We start from the raw sequence: 26173 nt of genomic DNA on the forward strand, positions 1-26173 counted from the left end.
CACCGCACAGGGCAGGGGGCAGCACCGCGCAGGGGCAGCACCGCGCAGGGGCAGGGGCGCCGCCGGGATCGGGGGGCCAAGGGGGTGCCTGCAGCGCGTGCTGCCGACGCCGGTTTGTTTATCGCGGTTCATAAGGCCCGAGGGAAGGAGCGGCGGGGCCACCGGGCACCGGCAGCGGCCAGAGGAGGGGGGTCCTGTCTGGCTGAGAGAGTGCTGGAGGGGGGAGAGGGGGGCGGGCGGAGGGGGAGCCGCGGATACCTAAACATTTCCACCAAAACAGTTATATAAAGTTATTAAGCCTGTTATGTAACCGTGTCGACACCACGCGGTATCGTCGTAAAGCCGAGTAGGAAACAAATAAATCACGGAACTCTCAGGTTACACGAAAGCCCGAAGAGCCGGGACAGGCCGCGGGAGCAGCGCACCGCGGGGCGGGAGGGAGGCGGAGGCTGCTCCATCTCCCGACAAACCCCCTGCTCCTCCGGTGGGAAGGGGAAAGCCGTCCTGCAGGAGCCTGGCTGCTGAGAGAGCAGCGAGAGAGTTTTCTTCCTGTGAAGTACAAGACCCGCACCCAAAGTCACAGTTGTAGTTGTCCTTAAGAGTAAGTTGAAGGCAGGTTAAAAAAGGAGAGAGACGCACTCAAAAGAGCAGAGATAACTTGTTTTTAAAGAACAGCAGCTGATCACGGAACACAGATGGGACAGCAGGTCATTTAGGTATGTTCAAGGGGCACCACGTAGAGGCACAGGCAGCTGGGAGCCAATGAAAAGCCATTATGTTTTGACCAACAGTAAAGACCACAGAAGTTGCATCAAAGCCAGCCAGCTCTCCTCTCCCCCCATCTCTCCCAGTGCTTTTAGTGAGAAGACTTAAGCAGAGGGAAGATGACTTGGGTTAAAGTTAGTAATCAATCATATGCAAAGGTCAGTCAGCCCCAGCTAGTTATACTGCCTGTCTGTTGCTTCTCCACTCATTTGTCCCCTTTTAATCTGACTGGTGTCAAACAGTCAAGTTCTTACCATACTTTTCAGAGCACCCCATAAAATACAAATTATTTTAAAACTAAGGCTAGAAGTATTTGTCCAGCAGATCATATTTTTAACATATTACCAGAGACAGACCTTTAGGAAGACAAAGGTTTGTTTTTTTTTTTCTTTGCTCACAGTTCTTTGAGATGTTTCACAAGGAAGCAGGCTTGTGAAGGATCTAGAGTAAAAGCCTTAACAGGAGCATGAGGAAACTGGGGTTGTTCAGCCTGGAACAAATGAGGGTGAGACTTTATTGCCCTCTACAGCCACCTGAAAGGAGGTTGTAGCAAGGCAGGGGTTGGTCTCCTCGCCCAAATAACAAGCAACAGGACAAGAGGAAATGGACTCAAGTGGTGCCAGGGAGCTTTAGACATTAGAAATGTCTTCACCAAAAGGGTTATCGAACACTGGAATAGACTGCCACGGAGGTAGTTGAACACCATCCCTGGAGTTTAAAAGCCATTTAGGTATGGTGCTAAAGAACATGGCTTAAGCACTGGACTTGCTCGAATTAGGTTACAGTTGGACTTGACCTTTTCTAATCAGAACGATTCTGTAGTGCTGTGTTCCATCTGTGCATGTAAATGCAACTAAGTTTACCACCTCTCCTTTCTACCAAAGCTAGAGCCTGCTGACTAGAGGGACAGAACCCTCCTACAGCTTTACATTTAATTAATACAAGCCAGAAGGTGAGGGACTCAAGCTTTGGCCACTGTTTTAGGTCTTGGCAAATACATACAGGACCTCAAAATCCACACTAACTACATTTCCTTGCTTCTGCTTTATGTTCAATTATAATTCCACTTCTCTTCTATGCTTGAAGGACCACCAACCTGATCTAAAATGGACAAAACTAAAGTGTTCTTTTTTGTTTAACTCAGGACTTTATGTTGTAGGTTTAAGAATTAATCATAGTTCTTTAGGTATTGATTTGTAGAAGAAAAAACAACCCACCACCAAACTTGAGAGGCTGAAGTAACAGCAATGAAAAGGCTACTGTATTGCTTTACATATGAAACTGAACTTGAATATTACCTTTAATACTCAAATCTATGAAAATCTAAACCTGGAAAGACAACTAGAGCTCTGCATCTTTTTTCGTGACTCTACGTTCAAGGCTAAAGAAATAACTTTATACATTCAGTGTGTTCACCACAAATTATGAAGTTTATGATGTGACTAACATCCGTAAGATCCTTTGGCTGTGGAAAGCATTTGGGGGGGGTTGAAGAAAAAAAAACAAAACCAAAAACCCAACAAAATAAGCTAGGTGTTAGTTCAGCTTTGCATAACAAAACTAAGAATAAAAAATTTGGTAATTTACCTAAATGTCAATCTTAATGCTACTGCTTGTCTGGGTAGAGACCAAGACTTCAGCCAAAGTTAAATCCCTTATGGAAAATATATGTTTCATTATTTAAGTGCTGCATATCCATATAGTCACCCACCTCCAATGAAACTATGATGCCCAAGTTCCATCTTCCTGCTGGTTACTACTGGCATGTTCTTCCTTAAAAATCAGTCCTCTCACACAGCATTTTAATTAGGACCTTTGCCCTTGCTCACGACAAACATCATAGGGCTACATGAGACTCTTGGCGCACACATGAAAACAAAATGACGATGAAAACTTGTAAATCAACTTTATTCAACCACGACCATCATTTAGGCATCAGCAATAGTAACTTCAACCTCCACACCGGGCTCGATGCTGATGGAAGTGATTTGCTTCACGATCTCAGAAGGGCTGTGTAAGTCAATGAGCCGCTTATGGATACGCATTTGGAAACGATCCCAGGTCTTGGAACCTTCACCACAAGGCGTCTTCCTGGTAGTGATTCGCAGAGTCTGAGAAAAAAATTAATCATAAACCACAGGGTATTTAGTTGAAGCATAAAGAAGACAATCTCCAACTCAATCCACCTAAAAACACCGTATGTATCTATGTCACTGGAAAGTTACTTAAGTTATAGTCTAGTGATGTTAACACTTCTCTACACTCAATTTAATTTAAATTAAAATTCATGATTAAAACAGACTGAAGGAGAGAAAAGCCCCTTCCATGTTTAATATTTTGCACTAAACAGTTGCCTCAAGTGTCAAAGCAACTTGAAGTTATCTGTTTACACCGAGTCGCCCTCAATTTAAAACTACTGCTTTCCACCTCCTTTTTTTTTTCCCAGAAAGATGTTTAAAGTGTACATTTGCAGAAAAAGCCCAAACATTTCAGACAGGAAAAGAGTGTTAAGTACCTTGGTGGGCATGCGAACAGGTCCTTTCACCTTCAGGTTTTTTTCCTTAGCACCTCTGATCAAGTCAGCACAGACTAAAAAAACCACACAAACAAAACAGCTCAGGTTTGCAAGGGTTTTTGCTTGTTTCCTTAACAAGGTTTCAAACAAGAAGTTGGCTCAGAATAGCGTATGAAGTGATCATTGCCATTCATTGTAAGGGTTATCCTCATAGCCAACCATGTACACATGGAAGCATTACACCATGGCTAGCAAAATCAAGTTACAACAGTGGGCAAAAGCCATTACTACAAGTTTTAAGCTGTTATCCTGAAGATCCTGCATCAGAAAGCGATTCTACAACATTTAGATTGTATGATTAAAACACTGGCAAAGCCAGTTCCCAAACAAGGTAAACAATTTCTTAAAGAACGTTAAACTTCTAAACTAAACTCTTCATAATAAGAGACAAAATATCAATCAATCAATCAAGAAACTGGTGCCTTTCAGTTCTCATACATTCAAACAGTGACAGCTAACACACACAGCCCCTTCCCTCCTCCCTGAGAACTGAATTCATGATGACACAGAGTCTTCAGCATGATGTAAAACCCCAAGCCCTCGCTTCCATTAAATATTAAATTAGACCATACTTGTCACTGTAAAAAATGCTTTGGGTTAACTTTGTTAGCCAAGCTGCATACACGCAGGCAAACACTAACATCTTTAATTACAACTGATTAAAATACATTCTATTTTGCAATACATTACGTATCGTTCGTCACTTAAGACTATCCCAGTTTAAAAAAGCACCACTTACCCTTCTCAAGTGATTTTACATTGCGACTTGTCAAAGTGATCCTAATGCGATGAATCGCTACCTCTTGTTCCACAGGTGCTTTGCCAGTGTCTTTAAAAGCCTAAAAAGTTGTAAGTAACAAAGATCAGGCGCTACAATTAACACCAAGCAATGCCATCCGCAGCCTCTTGAGAACAGACTGCGGGAGCGTAAAGCACAATTTAGCTGCGGGACCCTTTTATCCTACTGGCTAGATGACAGATCCCAAGGGTACGGTGGCATGGAAGAAATGGTGGGAGCAGAAAGGAAGACTCAGGTCCCAGTTGCTTTGATGAAGAAGAGTTTTAAGTGTCTAGCTGCACCGGACGGCGGGAAGCTGCAGGAACATCCCTCCCCGGTTTGCCGGTATGCAGCAGGCTGTCCAGCCACTCATCCTCACACCAACAGAACAGCAACAACAACAAGGGGCATCTGGCCAAAAAAGACCGATTGTTCTACTCGGGAAACCGAGTGTCGAGAGCTTATACAATTATACGCTTGCGAATCACCGGGCATGAACGTGCGGCCAGGTGAATCGATGAAAAAAAACAACAATAATAAAACACAGGTAGAAGGCCTTAAAACCCGTGGCTAAAGCGCGGCTTTTCTCCGACGGCTGAGAAGACCCGTCCCATTCACCGAAGCACACTTCCCCAGCAAAACCCGACTTTCAAGGCCGAGTCCCCCCCCACGGACGCCGGGCGGGGACCTCCCGCTCTGCCCGCGCTGCCCGAAGGGAGCTCGGCCCGGGGGAAGCGCTGCAGCCGCCGCGGCGCGGGCCGCCCTCCCCGGGCCGGCCCCTGCGGCCTCAGGCCCCGGCCCGCGGCCCCGCTCAGCGCCCCAGCCACGAGGGGCTCCGGGAAGACGCTCCGGGATTCGCCCCAGCGGCGGGGGGGTCCCTCCCTCCTTCCCTCCCGCCCCGCTTCCCCCGCCGGGCGCCGCGGCCAGGCCCGGGCGGCTGCGGGCCGGCACCGGCGGGGCACAGGCGGCCGCTGGGGCCCGGCGGCTCCGCGGCGCTGCCGGCGGCCCGTCCCGGCTCACCATGGCGGCAGCGGGGCCTTCCTGACCGACTTGCTCCCGGGCGTGGGGCGGCGCGGGGCCCAGCGAACAGCGGTGAGCCAGGAGGCGGCAGCGCGGGCAGAGGAAGCGCGTCTGGCGGCCCGGGCTTTATATAGCGAGCGGCGCCGCCTCCATCCGGGAGCCGCGGGACCTTTCACCCGCCCGGCGCGCCCGGAAGCGCCGAGGGGCGGCCCGGGCCGCTCATGGCCTCCTGCGCCGGGCGCGGCGCTGACGGCGAGTCGAGAGGGGCCGGGGATGATCCTGCCCGCCCGCCCGGCCGGGCTCGGCGGCAGCGAGGGGCGGGGGCTGGGCTCCGGGGCCTGGCGAGCCCGGCGCGGCGGCCAAGGGGGTGGCTGGGGCTGCGCGGGGGCAGAGCCGCCCTCCGTGCCCGGGAGGCCCCTGAGGCCCCTGGTGCCGTCACCAGCAGCCGGGGTGCTCCGGGGGGTCGGTGTGCGGGCAGGGCTGCGTGGCTCTCCGGGGTGTCGAGCCCCTTCCCACCCACACCTGGCTTTTCTGCTTGTTTTGTGTTTTATTTTTTCCTTTTCAGGCACTGCTAAAAGTGGGGGCGCGCGAGAACAGAAGTGTTAAGTAAAAATGTTGGTGTCGCTCGTTCTTAAATTTGAGAACTTGAATATGTTTTATTACTTGGAGTAACTTTACTGGTTCATTCAGGTCAGGCATTGGAGAGGTGGTTTTTAATGAGAACAGCCGCTGGTTTGGCCCGGGCACTGACAGCTTCCTGCCCCAAAAGAAGTGTTTTGCTGGGAGTCTGCCTGTTTCTGCATGCAGCACTGCTGGACAGGTGTATGGAACTGCAGAGACGGGTGTTGCGTGCTGTGGAATGAAGGCACAGTAAAGTTACTGTCATTATCTCTTAAAAATAATATTTTAATTATATTTATTCCGCTCTGTGTCGGGGCCTTGTCCAGTAATCATACCTGTGTATAATGTTAGCAAAACTCCTGCCACCTTTGGAAGCTTAGTAGTTAATACAGTTGTTCAGAAAAGCCTGCTTGTTATTCTAATATGAACTTACTTCTGATCATCACACTGCACTTACTGTAACTTTTTTCCTCTATCAAATGTTTGATGGGTTTTCTTGGGGTCCTTAAACCTCATGTGATGGTGTTAACTTTTGTATGCCAGTTACTCCATTGTATTGTTCAGTCTTAGACTTGTTTTGCTCTTGTATCATTTGTAGTTGCTCTTTGAAATCTCTGGTTTACTAGTAACTTCTTGGACTAGATGCATGATTCTGATAAAGCTGTTCCAATAAACGTGGACACAGAATTGTCATTCTGTTGCTGCTTCCTGAAATGCATCAATGCCCTTTGCCAATGGAGATGAGCACTTGAAAAATCCGTTTTCATGACAGTCTCAGTTTCTCTGGCCTCTTCCTCCCTGCAAGGAAAGCAGCATTTGGTTCTGGTTTGTTTTCTGAGCCATTTAATAATTACATTGCCAATTTTGAACTTAATTATGCATAAGGAACCCATGTTTACTTTGTTATCAGCTATTTCAGCTACTTCCTGAGGAAGTTTTCCATCTACAAATGTTTCATATTCATCACTCTTAAAGACATGATCTCACACTGATCATGCTGAAGCACTTAATTTTCCAGTAATCCAGATGGTTCAAAATCAGCAATCTTGCTACATTATTTACTTAAGAGCTTTTATTAATGTTCTTAGTAAACCTTATCTGCAGATAAAATATTGAGTAGCTTGCTGCCAAGACCCCAGTTCTTGTGGGATTCAATCAGAAATGTGTCTGATTCCTCATGGATGACACAGATCTGTAACCTTAGTTTTTATTTGCTTACTATGAACTGTATGTGCATAACTATGGTGGTTTCTCTGTGTCCTTCTGAGTAAGTCAATGTACAAATGTGTTATGTCAACATTGTTCCTATTGCCTACAAAACATGTGCTATAAATGGATGAGGAAAAAAGACAATCTGAAAAGATAGTTTTTCCATACATTCAAGCTGTGTAATTTAAGTAGAATTTTCTCATTTATTTCTGGTTCTTCTATCAAGAAGTCAGGTTTGTGGGTTGGCTTTTTTTCTTGGGGATTTATGCAACGTTGACAGTAAGTTCCTGAATTTGTTCCTTTCTTACTTTTTTCCCCCTACTATTGGCACCACCTCAGCTTTCTTTGAGATTCTTTTTTTTTTTTTTTATTGAGCTTCCCCAGATTTCTCAAAGCTTATGGAAAATCCACATTAACAGCACATGAGTCTCCTTTGCCAGCTCTTAAAATTCTTGGATGCAAGCTATCTGGAGCTGCTGATGTAAAAACCGCTTTACTTCTGTTCCTATGTTTAAGGCTTTCCTTAGCTACTGTTAGAATTTTTTGCTATATGTTGTTTTTTCTCCACAAGTATAGAACAGAAATGTATCTAAACTTTCTGCTTTCTCTGAAATACACTATGAAAATACTCTCTTGTGTTATTCAGGTGTGTAAAAATCCATTATAAATACCACTTTTCCCCCACCTTCTGAATATCTTGTCATTCTTTGCTTCTAATAAATATTTTGTATCATGTCTGTTTTTCCTTTGGTTTCGTATTGGTTTTAATATAGGTTGGGTTTTTTTCCCAGCTAATGCTATCTTTAATTATTAAATTGAGAATTTGGACTCACAAACACTGTTGGCATTTGCTTTTTAGACGAAGCTTCCAGGAGTGTTTTCCTCAGGTCACGTAATTAAGAAGATAAATGATTAAGATGCAAGACATGCTTTTAACATGACTTAGTAGTCTAGCAGAAACAGTTTAATACCTGATTTCATGCAGAATATTGTTCCATGTGCATTCATAACACTTTCTAACTTTGTTTTAGAGGTTACTGGGAGGCTTTTCCTCCCTTCTTTTGACCACTTTGTCCTTCAGAAACAGTCCTGAATCATGAACTAACTATTTTGTTACCTATGTATTTTCCACTACCATATAGTAAAACCAGTTAGATTCAATTTATACTTCCAAATTAGTAGTTTAGTTTCTATTCATTAAATATATATATGTAGGGAGTTAAGTTCTTGTCAGGTTTTTGGTAGTTTGCCTCATCATCTTTGTGCGAAATGGTCACCTGATTCTTCAGCTCTTTAATGCCACTGCATTTAATCATGCTAAGTTTTGCTTGGGAAAAAACCCTGGGTTTGTTTTTTTTCCCTTCATGACAGACTACATTATACATTTTTTAAAAATCCAGATAAAGATGTCCCAGTGTTCTACAAATCTAAATCCATTTAGTCTAGGTATCAGCTAACCTTCTGTCTTCCTCTGTTCATGTGACAGTATATTTGAGGAAATCTCCTACTGTTCTTGCAGTCCTAGAGCAGTCATAATTTGAGAGTAGATGCTGGTATCAGTCTACCTTTGTGGCTGAAGAGTTCACAGAAATGTCATGATGGGAAAAGACCTCTTAGGATCACAGAGTTCAACTGTCCACCCAGGAGGAGGAGGGGGAAAAAAAAAACCACCAACACAAAAACCCCACCATGCCCACTAGATTATATCCTGAAGTGTTGTGTCTATATGCTTTGACATTTTTCAAGGTGGTTACATGATGTGGGCAACTCTGGAAGCTACCTGGGCTATGACAGCCTAATGCCTCTAGTCTTTGTTTTCAATGGTGGTTAATGTATTGCCAAAATAAATTCTTACTTACTGGTAAATTACTTCCTTCTCCAAGCTCTTTGAGATCTGAACACACTTTTTAAAGATTTGTTGTTGGGTTTTTTTAATGTTTGAACTTCTGGTCATAAAATCCCTGTGAAGCAGGATCATATTGGAGGCTTCTCAGGAAATCATCCATGGGTGGTAGAGTATCTAAACCAGTCAGCAGCAATCCAATGAAAACTGTTTCCAAGCCTTTTATGAAGGGCTTCAGCATCTGCCTGGTCTTAATTTGAGTTATGTACTGATACTCTTGGGTTAACTTGAAGTTACTTGGTTGCATCATCTCTCTCCTCCAAGCTCAACATGAGCCAACAATGTGCTCTTGCAGCCCAGGAGGCCAATTGTGTCCTGGACTGCATCAAAAGAAGCATGGTCAGCATGTCAAGTGAGACTCTCCTCCTCTACTCCATTTTTGTGAGACCCAATGGGAGTACGGTGTCCAGTTCTGGAGGCCCCAAGAGCAGAAGGACATGGAGCTGATGGAGCAAGTCCAGAGGAGGGCCATAAAGATCATCAGAGGACCGGAGGAGCTCTCCTATGAATACAGGCTGAGAGAGTTGGGGTTGTTCAGCCTGAAGAAGAGAATGCTCTGGGGACACCATATAGCAGCTTTCCAGTACCTGGAGCGGGCTACAGGAAAGCATGAAGGAACCTTCTACAAGGGCATATAGGGAGAGGACAAGGGGTAATGGCTTTAAACTGCAAGAGCATAGATTTAGGTTAAACATTAGGAAGAAATTCTTCACTATGAGGGTGGTGAGACACTGGCACGTTTCCTAGTGAAGCTGTGGATGCCCCATCCCTGGAGGTGTTCAAGACCAGGCTAGATAAAGCTTTGAGCAACTTGGTCTAGTGAGAGGTGTCCCTGCCCATGCAGGGGGGTTTAAACTAGATGATCTTTAGGGTCGCTTCCAACCCAAACCATTCTGTGATTCACACAGCTCTATACGCACATCTCTTCTCTCATGAGAAGCATGGGTTACAAATGCAAACTGGCACTTTTGGGAGTGCAGCTTCCCCTGTTTCTACATCCTTCTTGTTGGAGATGTGGGCATGTTGCCTAGGTGGCTAGTCCATGTACCAGTGAAAGCTTACCCTGCGAGTTCTCACATGCACTCCTGAGAGGTAGGTCCCTCCTTCTACACCTCATCCTGTCCATCCTTTAACCTGTACTGGGAGAGGTGTGGCAGCTACTTACTGTGGTCCTATGGTGAAGATGCCTTAGAAGTAATAGCACCTGCTGCTCTGGTACTGTGTTCCCACTCCAAGCTTTCTTCTAACAATCACAATTTTTTGTGCTGCTTTTCAAGCTAACTTCTTTTCTCAAAAATTTTTGTAATCTAATCCCCTGGTTACTGATTAATCTGGGTGATCATTGTCTAAAGCAAGCTTTGTTACTGTTAATTTCCTCTCAGTGTTATCAGGTTTTGGGCAAACATCCTCTCAGAACGTGCTGTTTTGGGTATTCTGTTCACGCACACTATTTACACTCACATTCCTACTGAACCATCTGTTGGTATCCAGGCCATGCCTCCAAAAGGGAGGCATGCAATTCCTCTGCAAAAAAGTCCCCAGGATCAATCCAGTGAAAGAACTAATGGCCAGACAAACAAAACTGGTATTTTTGCATCCAGTTTTCATTTTGGAAATCACCTTGGACATGTGGAAAGGTGTGGAAAGGTTAATCAAGTACAAAAAATGTGTTCTAAGCTACCCAAATCTCTTCCATCCAGCTCTGGCCACTTGAGGCAGCGCTGCTTGGCACTGTTTGCCATGATCTGTTTTACTTTGAAAATGTAAGATGGCTCAAGAAAATTGCAATCGTTTGCAGCACAAGTTGAAAAGCTGCATCTATTCAAATAATATCCACGGGACTTTTTGAACACAGTGAGCTGTTTTAACAACTGAGTTGGAAATGGCTTCCAGGGTGGGGGGCGGCTTGCTGCACTTCCCTTGCTGGCTTCCCTGAGAACACTCGGAGCATTTGGGAATTTGGTGTGTACAAACTCTTGCAATATTGTGCCAATAAAGGCTTCAGAGTTGTCTTTCCCCCTCCTGTAAAGACTTTGTGGTAAGCTACCAGCATCAGGGTGCTGGCATTGTTGGATGTCTGTCCTTGAGGAAGAAAAAGCTGCAGTTAGGTTTACCAATATATGTAGTCTGCATACATCTCTGTCCATGGCCCTCTGTCTGCAGTTTTACAGCCCAGTTATGAAGTCACTGATCACATTTTTTCTTCTGAAGACCACTTTAATCTAATCTAATTCTTCGTCGAGACAGAGTAGGAGGCAATTGTTTCACGGTGCTTGTGCTGCCTCTCTATCATGGAGCAGGGATAATTTAAGGAATTATCCTGACCTCACACTGCCTTACAACAAAAGGAAAAACTTCTCTTTATATAGAATGCATCACTGCATCATGTTTGATTTTTGTTTTCTTGAGAAGTTTTTCCTCATACCTTTAAGATCAGTTTTGTTCTTGTGATATTCTTGATCAAACTAGTTTTCAGATGAACGTTTGGAAGCAGAAGATGTAGCGAATACTTACTGTAGATGATGATAAGATTTAAAGCAAGGGAGAAACACTGTCTTGATGGTACAGGACAATATTAATTGCATCTCACAGTTCTATCTAGATTACACCCAGGTGTCAAATTGACTTCTGTGGGACTTGTGAAGAGATGCTCTTCCCAACCCTGGAGTCTGTAAAGAAAGACTAATGCCAATTCAGTAATGCTTCTCCTGTTGTGACCTGACCCTATGTGAACTAGCCAAGTTAAATTACTCAAAACCTGACAGAAACAGGAATAGTAACATAAAACTTAGGACCTGGAACTAAAGGAGATGGATACCGTGGTGTTAAAGATGTGCTTTAGAAACTGGAATTATTAGCCAACTGAGGAAATCGTTACACTGTGATTGTTCAGAACAGCTGGTGGGATCCACGACATAACATGAAAGTGATCCATGAGGCATCAAATATTGAGAAGTTTTGATTTCAAAGGGCTTGCTAATTTCTCTAAAAGGCTGATGTGGCAGAGTGGCAGCTGCAGCCCACAATGTAGAAATTACGAGGTTGTGGTAGGGGGGCAGGAACAACAACTGTAGAGTCTGCAATGCTATTTCACAGACAACCCAGCAGTTCTGTTTAAGAGAACAATTTACAGGAGAGTAAAGCAAGTCTATTAAACTTGTATTTCACCTAAATATACATCAAAAGTTCCTACATAACTTTTAATGAAAACATTACTTTTACGAGTCCTTTCACACCAGTCTACAAGACACTGTTGTTACAAATATCGAGTATGGCTTGGTTATTCTCCCAGGAAATACTATTAAAAAGCCTTTTTTCCCCTGCAACCATCACTTAAATGTTGTAAGAGCAACTATATGTAGATGCACACAGTCACATTTTCAACATTCCCACCTCTGTGCACAGTGAAAACTCTAGCAACAGATTTTCCAGACAGAGAGCAGGGGGAGAGCAGTGTTATCTACTACTCAGTTTAAAACTGAGGAAAAAATATTAGCACTTAAAAGGGTTGGGGTCAAGCATTTAATTTTTAGGCAAATGAAATTAATTATTGTGGTGTACACAGAAGGTGGTTTTGAGTATAGTAGCCATGTCTCCTGAAAAACAATTGGAAGAAATAGTAATACTTGGAATTTTTTCAGCACTATGGTCTAATATTTTGCTTTTAAGTACAAAAGACATATACTACAAAATAATCTTTCAATAATTATGACTGTTGAAAGATGTTTCTGAGAGCAGTTACTTCATTCTACCAGTGGCCCCTGTCTCACACCCTTGTAGCAGGTGTATTTGCTTTCTGAGAGTCACTTGTGTGTTCTGAGGAAAAGCTGCTTCTCATACATTCTTGGGCAATATTCCTGGTGTGAGGTACTGCCAATCCCTGTGTTCTGGCAGGCTCAAATGCTTATGCTAATATGCAGGGATTGATTCCTCTCTTTCCTGAGCTTTTTAGTCTTAAAATCTTCTGTAAATAGAATAAATTTCTTTTCCAATTAAGAATCCCCCACTACTTGTCTCCTAGTGTACATTGCTACCTCATTTGTGTCATTAACATGTGGTGCTAACTAATCATCACAATTAGCACATGGTGCAATCATCAAGAAAAGAAAGGAAAAAAACCTCACAGACAGACAATTTGGGGGCTAGTAATAATTTGCAGAGCATTTAAAATTAGCCACTTTTTCATTTTGATGGGCCAGGACAGTTGGGGTTTGGGAGGATGGGTGCGAGGGGAAGGCTGTGCTTCTTTTACCTAAACGAGACTACTGCAAACTGGTGGTAATGGGAGACCACTCTGAACTGAATTGGTGGCCTCATCTGTCTTTAAGCACTAGTTCAAGACCCGTACTTTAAGTCAGCTGGGGTCCTGAAAGCCCTGTAGTATACAACATAGGAGTGAACTTATTTTTCAATGAGAGCTTCACTGGTTGTAGCAAATAGGTTTGGTTTTGCAGGTGTCTCCCCTCTCCCTCTTTCTGGGTTGTGTCATTGCCTCCTCCTACCACCTTCCTTCTCTCCCTGTGCAAATGGTTCTTTCATACTACCTTTGCTGTGATTGACCAGGTAGTGCTCATTTTGATCGTTAGGACAGTTTTCCAAATGCTGTTTGCAATTCCATACACACCTTTTTAACCAAACTATGCAAGCATGAAAATGTTGTTAAAAAATTTAAGAAATTCATTTCCTCTGATAGTCAGCTGTTGACAGGAATTTCATTATAATTAAATGTTAAGAATATCCTTTTTTCTCCCCATTACACTACAAAATATCTAATAGCAATCATTTCACTTCCAAAAGCTATGCAAGGATTAACAACTTTAAGGGAGGTCTGGAGAAGTTCAGTCACTTACTATGCAAAGAGAAGTTTGGGTGACCTTCATCGACTGGCATGTCAGTGCAATGATACCTTCCTTCAAAAGCTTTGTGTGTGGCTTCTGTGTTATCTGCCAACCATTTTCGTGGAACTTTTTATGGATAAGAGGGAAACAAGGATGTGGCCAAAGCATACAATATCTCTCTAAGCTTACTGTATTATATAATATATACTACTAACTCCTCTGTTTTATAAAGGCCTTCCCAGCCCTTCAGGTGCAACTTTCTATACTGGTCTCTGGGTCCAGCTTCACTCGTGCCATATCTGCATCAAATCCCTTTCACCCTTTTTGAAGTAAGTGGTTGAGAAAAATACATGGCTTGAAAATAAAACTGGTTTTCCTTCTGCTCTTTTTGGGGGAGTAATTTAAAAAAACCTGGACATTTATGTTTCCAGTTTGCAGCCTGCTTTGCTCTTTGTAGCCTGACACATGTGCAGTAGAGTATTTATGAAGTTATGAATTGCCCTGTTATCCCAGGTGCCTTGCAAAGGCAAGTGCACTCACCTCCCTGCTCTGCTGAACACTCAGGCTATTGAACTGCCAGCTGGGTAGGGAGTGACACTCAAGTCTCATGCTTGGAGAAGTCCAGGCGTGGATGGTTCCTTTACTATCAAATTGTCCCGTGGCATCCTTGGCTGATGGCAGACTGGGATGGAAGCCAGTAGACTTGTTTTGTTTTGGTTTGATCCATTTTCCTTTTTTAACTGGTTTCAAGGCTTTGCATTTGACAGGCAGACAAATATTTGGCAGCTGGGTTAACTGAAGCATAGAAAGAGGCTCTTTGAGCACTGCATTAAGGTATTTGCAGCAGATAAATGGCTAAAATAAAGTATAAGTTAAATGTTCAAAGTACAGTTAATTTTTAAAATAACCATTTTCTACTCCTATTTTCATCTTTGTTCTGGGGCATGGATTCATAAACACAGGTGCTAATGATGCAAAAATGTATATACAAGTCAAATCCTAAGCAGTCACTTACAACCCATTGAATTTACAAATATTTTTGGTAGATTCTGTAAAACACTTTTCACTTTTGTTTTGCTGGGGTTTTTTTGCTGCAGTTCCACCTCACCACAGAATGCAGAAGCCACTCATACATCTTTATGCTTTCCCATCCTACCTTCTGTATTAAGGATATGCCTACCTCTAAGTTATATAGTACTTTCATCATTTGAAGATAGTGTTATCTCTTTCTTTTTGCATCAAGATAAAGCATGACAACAACAACATCAAGAAAAAAGTAAGTGTGCACAGAAGAAGCCTCCAAGGAAAATGAAGCAAACAACAACAGAACAATCCAGGAACAGGGTTACAGAGGCTTCTGGTTGATGAGAAGCCAGAAGCTGTGTCGAAGAGAAACAGATGACCATTCTCCACTTAATTATCAAATATGTTTAACTGTAATACTCCCACCCAGCCCATCCCCAAATGAAAAGTGTAGCATCACAATTGTGCCTTATGCTTACTTTTAAAAAAAGTAATGATTATGAAATGTTGGTTGGTATTCCTATTTGAGAAGCAAAGACACTAAGCCTTCAGAAATAGCTATAGTAAGTGAAAAGTAATACAGAATGATAAAATCACACTTCTGTGCCTTCTCTTTTCCTTCTTTCTTATTCTTCCTTGGAACTGCTTGTTACAATTGCATACTTCCCATGCTTCTAGCCATCTTTTCTTGTCTTTCTTATAATCACTTGACTGCTAAAGTAATTGTCGCACTTCACAGAACAAAAGAGAACAAGTGGAAGTTGCTTTTCATTGTGAAGAAAAGCATGAAAAATGATTTTGACCTAAAACCATTTCAGCACTAACTAGTATTGCTTCTTATTTGGGCATTCAGTTTGAATGAGATAAAATGACATAAAATCTCTTCTTTAACTGCATCACATCAAGTTTTGCACAGCTATCCATTTGAGGGAAAAGAAGAGACACCAGGGGAGGTTGGGGGTGGTGGATGCCATTAGGTATAAGAAAACAAAAAAAAAAAGGCCAAATTGGGAACTTGAAATTCATGCTTTCCGTTAGTAGACAATACTATCTGTATAACCAAGAAAGCACAAAATATAATGCTATAATATGGTTAATATGTCCAGAGCTACTGCTGTTCATGACTAGACATGAGAATACAAGCACCTTACAGTATTTTCTTTACATGTACTTTCTGATATTAGTAAATGCAGCTAGATTCGGTAGTTAGGTACTGAGAGATTGATGAGAACTAGCTGAAGTTTCCATGCAGGCCATGGTTACTCCAGACTGCTATGAGTCAGGAGATAAGCCCACCTGGTTTTGAATAGTTAGCTCTCAGTGCTGCAGAGCTGGAAGCTTGAAAGGCAGCTTATGCTTCTTATGCACAGAGAACATCAAGCAAAACTAAAAAATCAGCTCACCTTGAAAAAAATGGCCACTGTGACATGGTATCCCAGGGTCCCGCCCTCAGAAGAGTGTACCTGGCTGGCAGAGGGCTGGAGGGCACAGCTCAAATACCATTGTGCCCAGTCTTAAACTGGTGCTGCATTGTTTGAATCCATGCAATACTGGATGGATCCCATACTTCCAAATTTGCTAGACCCTAGAGAGCTGATCAGGACATTGATGCTAGTTCAGCCTTTCAAACTCATTATGCTTTTATACACACCCTGACAAAGCATTTAGTCCACAGAAATAAAATTTACATCCTTTCTTGTATTTGGTTCACTGGTTGATCGGGACAGCCATACAAAGGATCCTTGGCACTGGCTTCACAAGGGTTTCCTGCTCAGAAAGCACTGCAAGATGTTAATAAACTATAATTACCTGGTTGTAGCACTTTCTCCAGGCCTTCAATAATTCTGTTGTAGGCTGACCAAGCTGCTGGTGATCAGTTCCACGAACAAAGAGAATAAATAAACTAGGTATGAGAAGCCATTAAGGATTATCCTGATTTATAACCCTGTCTTGCTAATTATCTGGAACTGTGCTGCATCCATATGTGTGAGGAAGGAGGAAGAAAGAACAAAACCAGCTTCTAGAAAGACTTTGGGAAAAAATTTGGATTAATAGAATTCTGTAATAGTTGTAACAAATGCTCTGCTAGCATCCTGTGCCTTCTGCTAATATTTTATATGGAGGAATACAAATATGACAAAGTTAGAGAGCAACGTGCAGCTATACTCATTAGCTTTTATGCCAGCTTTAGAAGCAAGAAGGCATCTTTTAAAAACCTGGAGCCATGTCCAGATGAAGAAAACAGAAAGGGTAAAGCTGTCTCTCTGAGCAACCTGTTCCAGTGTTTGACTATCCTCACAGTAAAAATGTTTTCTCTTGCATTCAAATGGATTTTCTTGTCTTTCAGTTTGTGTCCCATCTTGTCCTGTTACTGGGCACCACTGAGAAGAGACTGGCTCCATCCTTACTCCTTCCCATCAGTATTTACACAAACTGATAAGATTGCCCAAAGCCTTTTCTTTCCCCAGATGGTACTGCTGAACAGTCCATCTCTCATCTTCTCCTCTCACACAAAAGCTCCAATCCCCTAATCACCTTAACGGCTCTTTGCTGCACTCCTGGTCCAGAATATTGATGCTTTTCTTGTTCTGGCAGTGTCCTGAGCTGGCCACAGGGCTCCAGATGTATCTCACCAGGGCTGAGTGAGCAGAAGGGAAGAATCTCTTCTGGTGATGCTCTGGGAGAGCTGGTAACACCCTTCATAGTGTGCCCCCAGGTACTGTTGGATGCCTTGGCTCCAAGGGCGCATTGCTGGCTCATGTTCAACTTGGTGCCTGCCAGAAGACTGACAGAAGATCCAGGTCCTTTCCTGCAAAGCTGCTTTCCAGATGGTCAGCCCCCAGCCTGTACTGGTGCATCAGCTTATCCTCCACCAGATGACAAACTTTGCAGTTCCATGTATTGATTCCCATCAGCAGATTTCTCCAGTTTGGTAAGGTGCCTCTGAGTACCAGCACAAATACCTGATGTATTGACTGCTCCATCCAATTCTGCATCATCTGCAGACTTGCTGGGGGTGCACTCTGTCCCATCATCCAGGCCATTAATGGAGATGTTAACCTGTGCTGGGCCCAGTCTTCATCTCTGGGGTACACCACTAGTGACTGGACTTCATGTCACTGATCACAACCCTTTAAGTCCAGCAGCTCAACTAGTTTTCAGTTTTCACTAACAAGCCTGTACTTCATCAGGGATGAATCTATACATCTATAAGGATGTCATAGGAAACAGTGCCAAAAGCCTATGTCAAGATAAGCAATCATCCAGCAGCCAGTAATCTCATTGCAGAAGGCTTCCAGGTTGATCAGGCATGCTTTCCTCCTCATAAATCCATGCTGACCACTCCCAATCCCCTTTTTGTCCTTAATATGTTTTGCAATGTCTTCCAGAATTATTTGTTCCACAACTTTCCCACAGATTTATGGGAGCTTGACCGACTTGAAGTTTTTCAGATCCTCCTTTGTGGCCATCTTGCAGATAAGAATTAGATTTGCTTTCCTCCAGTCCTCAGGAATCTCTCCTGACCACCATGACCATCCAAAGGCAATCAAGAATGGCCTCACAATGACAGCAGCAAGCTCTGTCAGCATTTGAGAGTGCATCCCATCAGGTTTCACAACCTTGTGTAGGTCTTACTTGAATTTTCCCTAACCTGGTCCTTCTCTACCAACAGTAAGTCTTCCTTTCTCCAGACTTCCCACCAGTCTCTCAACTCTTTTGTGTTTATTTTTTATGTTTGAGTTTAATCAGGAGCTCTTTGTTTATCTTTGGAGGCACCCTGACACCTTTGCTTGATTTCCTACTCATTGGGCTGGACCAATCTTAAAATTGAAGAAAGCAATCCTTGGAAATCAACCAGGTGTCTTGGGCCTCTCTTTCCTCCAGGACTATATCCCATAGAAGTCTTTAAGAAATAACTTTCCCAATTAAATTATTGACATCTATACAAGATACACTAGCAGATATTATATTAAAGGAATCAAGAGACCACAGAGATATGACTTGATTAGGAGGATTGCTTTGGTTGGAAGTAGTTGTGCTTCACAATTGTGTTGAATTGTATTGGAATTCTTTAGGAGCACCAACAGCATGCAGATAAGGAGCAGGGTTGGTATGTTCCTTCACTGCAAACTGTTTAAAAGTACTAAGCAGCCACGTGTAGGAGAGAAAAATCCTGGTCTGAATAAATCGGAAGATTGAAGCAGAGGGTAAAAGTAAAGCATCAGTTCTCTCAACTACAGAAAACACCCAGTAGTGTTCCACAGGGTCCTGTGATGCTCACCACATCCAGAAACAAAGTGCAGGAGCATGAGCCAAACAAATTTGTTGTTGCTGGAGTTATTTAGGACATGGAGTGCAAGAGCCAGCTACAAACCAGCTGAAAGAAGTTCAAGGTAGATTGATGTGAAATGAGAAAAATGGGCAAAAAAGTCCTCAACATATGGGACTGTGGATTCTGAGCTATTAAGCCTGAGATGTTTCTTGATTAGTACGAACTTGAAGCTCACTAGCATTCAAAAAAGAAGCAAAGCAAATCTTAGAAGTTACTAAAAAAAGGGAACACCATCATGACAGACTATGATGTTCCTACATCTTGAGTGCTGTGCAGAGTTCTCACTCCCTCTCAAAAGAGAATCCAGTAAAATTGACAGAGACATCTGCAGAGCTGATTATGCTTCAAGAGTTGGGCTTGGCCTTCCAGTATTCTTCTGTCAAGTATAACAAAGAACTTGAAGGGTGCTTGATTTTTCACAGACACTCAAGTAGCACTTATTGAAGCCAAAGTGTCATTGAGCACAAAATATCAAGTTTCTAGCAGTTTAAGCAACAAGCTACTTAGATCAGCAAAAGAAATACAACATAAGTGTCTAGAAACTGCTAACAACCTTTATATCATTTTTTTAAATTATATTATTTTGAAGACTGGAGAAACATTTCTCTGTAAGTCTTGATGTTAAGGTGAGGCACATCAATGCCTTTACCCAACATTTAATCTTATAAGCCCTCAGCTAATAATTTTAAAAGGTAACTGGCTTATGATAACTTTTATAACATATTTCATGTTTATGAAAATAAATTATGCAACACAAAAAACCCTTTAAGATCCCGGTATACGCTAATTATTTTGACAGAGAAAACACAGGAAACCTATTCCAGAATTTACCTTAGGTTTTTGATTCCAGCCAGCATTGTGTGGTTCTACTTAAAATGGACAAAAGAACAAGAAATAGTTAAGCTTAGATATGCATTATAAACCATTAATTTCAATGACCAACCCAAATACCATAAAGACCTACAGAATCATCTCAAATTCACATAGTTGCTCATTTCCAGGATTTCACGGGGCTAAGAACAGATGTGTGTCAGAAATCAGGAAACTGGCTCAACTCCTCTGGGATTTTTTTTCAGAATGGAGGCAAGGGGGAGGAAGGAGAAAGAAGAAAAACAATTTGACTGAAACATCACTCTTTCTCCTGTCTTAAAAAGAAGCAGAGTCTTTGAGCAGAATGGCAGTATCAGCTACAGCAGTCAGATCTTCCTAGCTCCAGATAAGGGTTGAGGTCTCAACAGATCTATAATTATCAGTTCTAATAAGTCATGGATCAGAGCTCTTTGTCTTCAGCACTGCCTACAGCACTTCCTTTCCCAGACACATTACAACCAGATTAGGAAAGATAGTAGATAAGATATAAGCAGCACAGAGTGCAGTTCAATAGTGTCCACTTTGAGCACCAGCAGAGTATAGGTATATTGCTTTAAGCAATCTTCCTTTTCAGTACTTCCATTATCTTGTCTAATGCAGACCCATGAGTTACAAAGGGTGAGTAATCATACCCTTATCCTGATTCATGGGGTTTTTGCATCTATCTATCTATCTATCTATCTATCTATCTATCTATCTATCTATCTATCTATCTATCTATCTATCTATCTATCTATCAAGTTTTGCCAGTTTTTAAACTTCTTTTAACTCTCTCTGTAGCTCCAAAACCTGGGAACTTTGTATTCCACACCAGGCACTCTTTATAATACTCCAGATACTAAAGTTTACAATATACCAAACTAGTAAGTTGCAACTAACATCCCTGATAGCAGGGGTCTTAGAAAAGCACAGGTTCTCAATGTATCTTCTTCCCTTTAAAAGCCTTAGCCTGACAAAAAGGTTCCTTATGTCAATGGGGAGATCAGGTAGTTTATGTTTTCCATTTCAGACACAGCATACTTACTGAAATTAAGTACATCTAAGCACAAGAAAAAACCCACTGACACTCTTTTTCTGCATTCATTGATTTGTGATGCATACTCATTCCTTTGTAAATGAAGAGGAAAAGCTCAAATCCACAAACCTAGCTAGTGTGAAGAACTACTCATATCTGACACTTCGGAAATACCAAAAGGTATTATGTACAAAGAACCTTCCAAAAGCAGCCCTTTTTCTACTTCACTAACTCAAAACCAGTTATTTTTCTGCACATCACATTCCCCAGTTTCTCCCTGAGTGAGGCAGCACATGGGAGATCAACCAGAAAAAGTCGTATTTGCCAACATCTCTATCCTTGCTTCTATCCCCTCCCACAGTAAAAACCCATATTTCTGTTAAATCTCTTTATTTATCATTTTCTTATAACAAAGCAGATTGGTGTTGTGTTTTTTTTTTTAGTATAAAAAAACCAGCAAGAAAGCCTTTAGTTGACACAGGGGCTAAAACCATTCTGTTTGGAGGAGTGGCAGAGGGAAAGCAAAACAAGCCAACAATAAAAGAAATGGTAAGAGTCCTGAGTTTTCCTAGAGGCTCCCCTTGAGGAGGGCCCTGAGGCTGGGAAGCAGCTGGGCAGCGCTCAGGCGCTCCTCGACATTAGCCTTCCAGCAGCAGCTAATGATGCTCTGGAGTCTCTGGCCCACGGGTGACTGGTGGAACACAGCAGCAGCCAGCGAGGGCCGCAAGTTGTAGGCGACCACGGCATAGAGCACGTGCTGCCGCTCGCCCAGGTAGGGCTGCTCTCGCATGACCATCTGCCAGAGGGTGATGGCAAATGAGTAGATGTCTGCTTTGGCAGTGACACTCTCTCCCTTGAGGAGCTCAGGGGCACGGTGTGTATACGTGCCCCCTTGCTGGCAAACATGGGGACTCTGGGACACGCCCTCCTCCAGTTTCTGGGAGCACCCAAAGTCTCCAATCTTGCACACTCCCTGCTCAGTGATGAAGATGTTTGCAGGCTTCAGGTCCAAGTGCACAATGCCCTGCGAGTGAAGAAAAGCTAAGCCGGTCACAATGTCACAAGAGTAGCACACAGTCTCTTCCATGCTCAGGACCTTCCTTCCACAGCCTCCTTCCTCATCCTCACCCTGTCTCCACGCGTCACCAGTGCCATAAATCACATGGTGCAGGGTGATGTTGCCCACATACTCCATGATGATGGTGCCCAGGCTGTTCTGGCTGGCTGGGGCACATGTGCTGGCAGCCACCACACGCACCACGTTATCGTGCTGTAGCCAGGCTACGTTCAGCTCGGCCCAGAAGCTCTGTCGAGATGCCAACCGGTTTTTGCTACTCTTCTTCACCTGCTTCACAGCCACAGTTGCACCATGGTAGGTGGCTTTGAAGACAGAACCAAAGCCCCCAGAACCTAGGGGCTGCAGGAGGCAGAGCTGATCCCAGTCAATGGAGCACCAGGCCAGGCGTGGAGGCAAGCGGCGGGTCCTGACCAAAGGAGTTCCCCCCAAGAAGCTTTTGCTGTCTTTGCCAGGGATAACTAAGGGGCTGCTGCAGGGCCGCAAATCCGCAGACGGGGAAAACTCCAAAGGAAGAAAACAATTAAGAGGAATGGGTGATGGCATAATAAGATGGCAAAAGCAACAGGCAGTTACTAAGAGGCAGTTACTAAGACAGAAGACTGGAAAGTTTCTCTGACAGAAAGGGTGCTGTAGTGGCTTCCAAAGCCTTTTATCCTCTCTTCACCATGCTCCCTCCCACCTGCAAATGAAATGCATCTGTCACAACTAGCTGAACCCAATCAGGCTCACCTGGAGACATTCTTCACCAACACTGAAGTAAATCTCTAGAAAGTCAAGGCAAATTGATTTAAAGCTAAAAAAATATTAACTTGTATGTATCGCACATCATTTCTAATCTCAAGAGAAATCAAAGATGTTCTGTCCATTGAATGTCCCTAGCAAAATGCCCCAGGAGCGAATATAGCAGGGATTGGTGAATACATTTCACCGTGGCTCCAGGCAGGAACGACCACTGCCAGATGCACTAAACAGCTCAAAGTTATTGTCAGAGCAAGCAGCTGAGGTGGTGAGTGCTACCGTTTGATGAGGCTATGGCAGGCATAACTAAATATCAGTGTGTTTGCAGAAACCTGCCACTGAAACATGACTGGAGTAAGGGGACTGGTTTGGCTGCTTAACTCTGCCCATGCAGGACAGCAACCTTAATAGCAGCAGAACAACAAATGATTGTTCTGCATAATCCATTGGATATAGCAACTAGAATTACACATAAATGTTTGTTCATATTCCCATCACACCCCACACAATCACTACAGGTACGTATTTTATTTCTGGATCCTCTTTAGTAAACTTATTGCTAAATTTACTGGACCGTTCTGGCACAAATCAAACAATTGTGCTTTTGTCTTGCTGGCCCCAGTGTTTTTTCAGAGGGGCTTTTGCTCTTTTGACCCTTCTTTCACATACTCTGGGTACTTGTGCCTACTGCCCTAGTGTTTGGCATGTCCTGTACTGCCCATGCATCAGAGCTCCCTTAAGAGACCTGCACAGCAAAGTGCTTTTGAATATTCCAAGAAGTATCTTTCTGTACATGTTTCCAACCTTGGAAAGCTTGGTCCTCATTTCACACCTCCTTGCCCTTCAGAACTTTCCTCTGATGTCAGGTTTGACAATACAGATCCTGCCAAGGGACTTCAAAGTTTGGTGGTGCCTGTTTCTCCAGAGTTAACCTCTGGGCAGCGCTGTCTCTGCAGAGTTTTCCTGGTGTTTTCTGTTTCTGTTTTGCTTCTCTGGACAAGAAAGACGCAGCACAGACTCACTGAGAGAGGTTTCAGGAGTGCTCAGAACAGGTGCAAGCAGAACTGGAGTGTTCTCCACCTGGAGACAGGTTCCGTTGTTCATCTCAACAGACAAACCTAATCATAGAATGGTTTGGGCTGGAAGGGATCACCTAGTCCCAATCCCCCTGCATGGGCAGGGACACATCCCACTAAACCAGGTTGCTCAAAGCCCCATCCAACCTTCGTTGAACACCTCCAGGGATGGGGCTTCCAAAACTTCTCTGGGTAACCTGTTCCTGTCTCACCACCCTCACAGTAACGAATTTCTTCCTAATATTTAAATCTGCCCTCTTTCAGTTTGAAACTGTTATCCCTCATCCTATCACTACATGCCCTTTTAAAAAGTCCCTCTCCAGCTTTCTTTTAGGGTTTTCAGGTAATGTACCGAAGACATTTTCTAACCCTACTTGAATTCTAGATCTGCTCAGCCAGATGGTTTCAAAGGCATCATTCTCTAGCAAACCAGCAATAGGGATCTTCCTCAGTACTGAGATTTTGGACTATCAGGAGAAAATTGTCATCACAATTCCCTGGGAAGCAAACTTCCACCAGAGATGAATGAGAATGAGGAATTTGGGTTATCACCTGCCAGTGTGAAACAGATAGGCTGGGGAAGAACTAGATAAATAGGTGCTAATATGCATTACAGGTGTTGTTAACAAGTGAGAGTGCAAAGAGTTAGAGATGCCAGAGGGTCTCTCAGCCGTCCTGGGTGGGACAGTCCCTGCAGGTGAGACTATTTGACAACACAAGGCTCCTCTTTTCTTGCCTCTCCCACAGGGACTCCTGTAGGACAAGAGGCCCCTGGACTCCTGTGGGGTAACAGACACTGCAAGCTTTCTGTTGTAAAGCACAAGCCAGCCAAGTAACATCCTGCTGCTGCCACCTCCTAGGGACAGCTCTCTGGCTTGAGGCACTGCTCAACATTGGTTATGCAGGGATGTGTTGGGGCTGGGGGGAAGACCTAAGGGGCTTTAGAGTAGTTTTAAATATGCAGAGAAGTAAGCCATGGAGACAACAGGTATTTTACACTCCTTTTCTGAGCAGCACTGTGGTTTCTTGCTTGTATGCAACTGTCTTCAGTGCTGATCTTTGGAAATAATGTTTTCTAGGCAGGCAAGTTGTGATGGAAATGGAAAGCTGCAGGAAGCAGATGAAGCTATGTTGGAGAGAAAAAGAAACTTTTTAATGCCTATTTTCTGAGTGTGATTAGGGCTTTAATTCTTGCATGGACTCCTGTGCCATACAGTATATAAAAGCAGAGAGATATATCTGCAATGAATTGTCCAGTAACTTCAGCCTGGGAGAAATACAGCTGTTAAAAACCTGTTTTCACCAGGTTAAGGTGGTTCAAAGGGAATGTTGGTTGAGGCGGAGGAATAGGTAAAAGGATGTGTGATGAAGGGCCTAACAGTGGACCTGTTAAGCTGACAACTGTACAGCATATCTGGAGATTGTGAATGCTACAGAACACAGCAATAAAATCTACATTCATAAACCAGTTAGAATTAGGGCTGTTCCCAAAGTTCTTTGGTTGAAGTCTCATTTGGAAGGATACAGCAGACCTTCTGTACTTTTTTTTTTTTTAAATCCCCACTCTTCACAGTTATCCTTTTTTTGGTAGTTTTCCTGTTACCCCTTTCTGCTAGAAACCTTTCTGGTTTGCCTATGTCATGTCAGGCATGTGGTGTTGTTCTTGGGGAATACACTGGAGTTTTGAAAAGGAAGAGAAGTGTACTTGTTTGGGGATCTAAACAGCCTTAATGTAACTTACTGTCCTGTTTCAGCTGAGTGCTGAGGACTAGAGCAGGGGGACATCCAGTATCTTTCAGTGTGAATGCAATTGAAGACATTTAAAAGCAAGCAGGCTTTTATTCTTGATAAATGCTGTTTTCCCATAATCCATTGATGACTCAGCCCAGTGACTTCCCACGAGACACAACCACTGTACGGCGTCCTTGCCACACTTCACAGCCCCGTTTAGCTCCAGCATTACCACAGGCTAGAGGAGGGGGCCACAGCATGGCCAGGGCGGGGCTGGTTTTGGAGGGGAGCAGTGGACAAGCTGCCCCTTTCATGCCAGCTGCCCTTCCCCTGGGGAACCCACAGCAGCCTCCAACCACGTTGTTCCCACTTCACTGCTATTTCCACAAGGAAACAGGAAGCTGTACGACCCAGAAGTCATTACCAGAGAATGCTACAGGAACTTTTACAAGTGACAAGAGGGAAACACGAAGTCTGTGTCCCGAGGGCTGCAGTATATGTCACAGCTACACAATGTGTCGTAGCTACCACAACCTGTGGCAGCAACCGTTTTGTTCCAAGCTTCTGTGTCACGTTTCTGCAAATAAAACACGCCTGTGC

At 43.5% G+C, this 26173-nt stretch overlaps 2 protein-coding genes, 1 long non-coding RNA gene and 1 other non-coding gene across 4 annotated transcripts; 1 reads left to right on the plus strand and 3 right to left on the minus strand.

Annotated features, from left to right (window-relative positions):
- Positions 1 to 2654: 2654 nt before the first annotated feature.
- Positions 2655 to 5257, minus strand: RPS20 (ribosomal protein S20). Its single transcript, XM_051611746.1, has 4 exons — positions 5139 to 5257; positions 4080 to 4179; positions 3281 to 3354; positions 2655 to 2876 (listed from the first exon to the last, which is right to left on the minus strand). The coding sequence occupies exons 1-4, from the start codon at positions 5139 to 5141 to the stop codon at positions 2694 to 2696; spliced, it is 360 nt and encodes a 119-aa protein (XP_051467706.1). The 5' UTR covers positions 5142 to 5257; the 3' UTR covers positions 2655 to 2693.
- LOC127381939 (small nucleolar RNA U54) lies at positions 3433 to 3497 on the minus strand. The gene has a single exon (XR_007888832.1). It is a non-coding gene; the product is annotated as a small nucleolar RNA U54 (small nucleolar RNA).
- Positions 5258 to 5335: 78 nt separating the features above from the next.
- On the plus strand, positions 5336 to 7703 carry LOC127381434 (uncharacterized). Its single transcript, XR_007888719.1, has 2 exons — positions 5336 to 5752; positions 5829 to 7703. It is a non-coding gene; the product is annotated as an uncharacterized LOC127381434 (long non-coding RNA).
- A 13815-nt stretch (positions 7704 to 21518) lies between these two features.
- Positions 21519 to 22571, minus strand: MOS (MOS proto-oncogene, serine/threonine kinase). The gene has a single exon (XM_051611750.1). The coding sequence runs from the start codon at positions 22569 to 22571 to the stop codon at positions 21519 to 21521; it is 1053 nt and encodes a 350-aa protein (XP_051467710.1).
- Positions 22572 to 26173: the final 3602 nt, after the last annotated feature.

This window comes from Apus apus, chromosome 2, assembly GCF_020740795.1.
Source record: "Apus apus isolate bApuApu2 chromosome 2, bApuApu2.pri.cur, whole genome shotgun sequence".
Classification (NCBI taxonomy): domain Eukaryota; kingdom Metazoa; phylum Chordata; class Aves; order Apodiformes; family Apodidae; genus Apus; species Apus apus.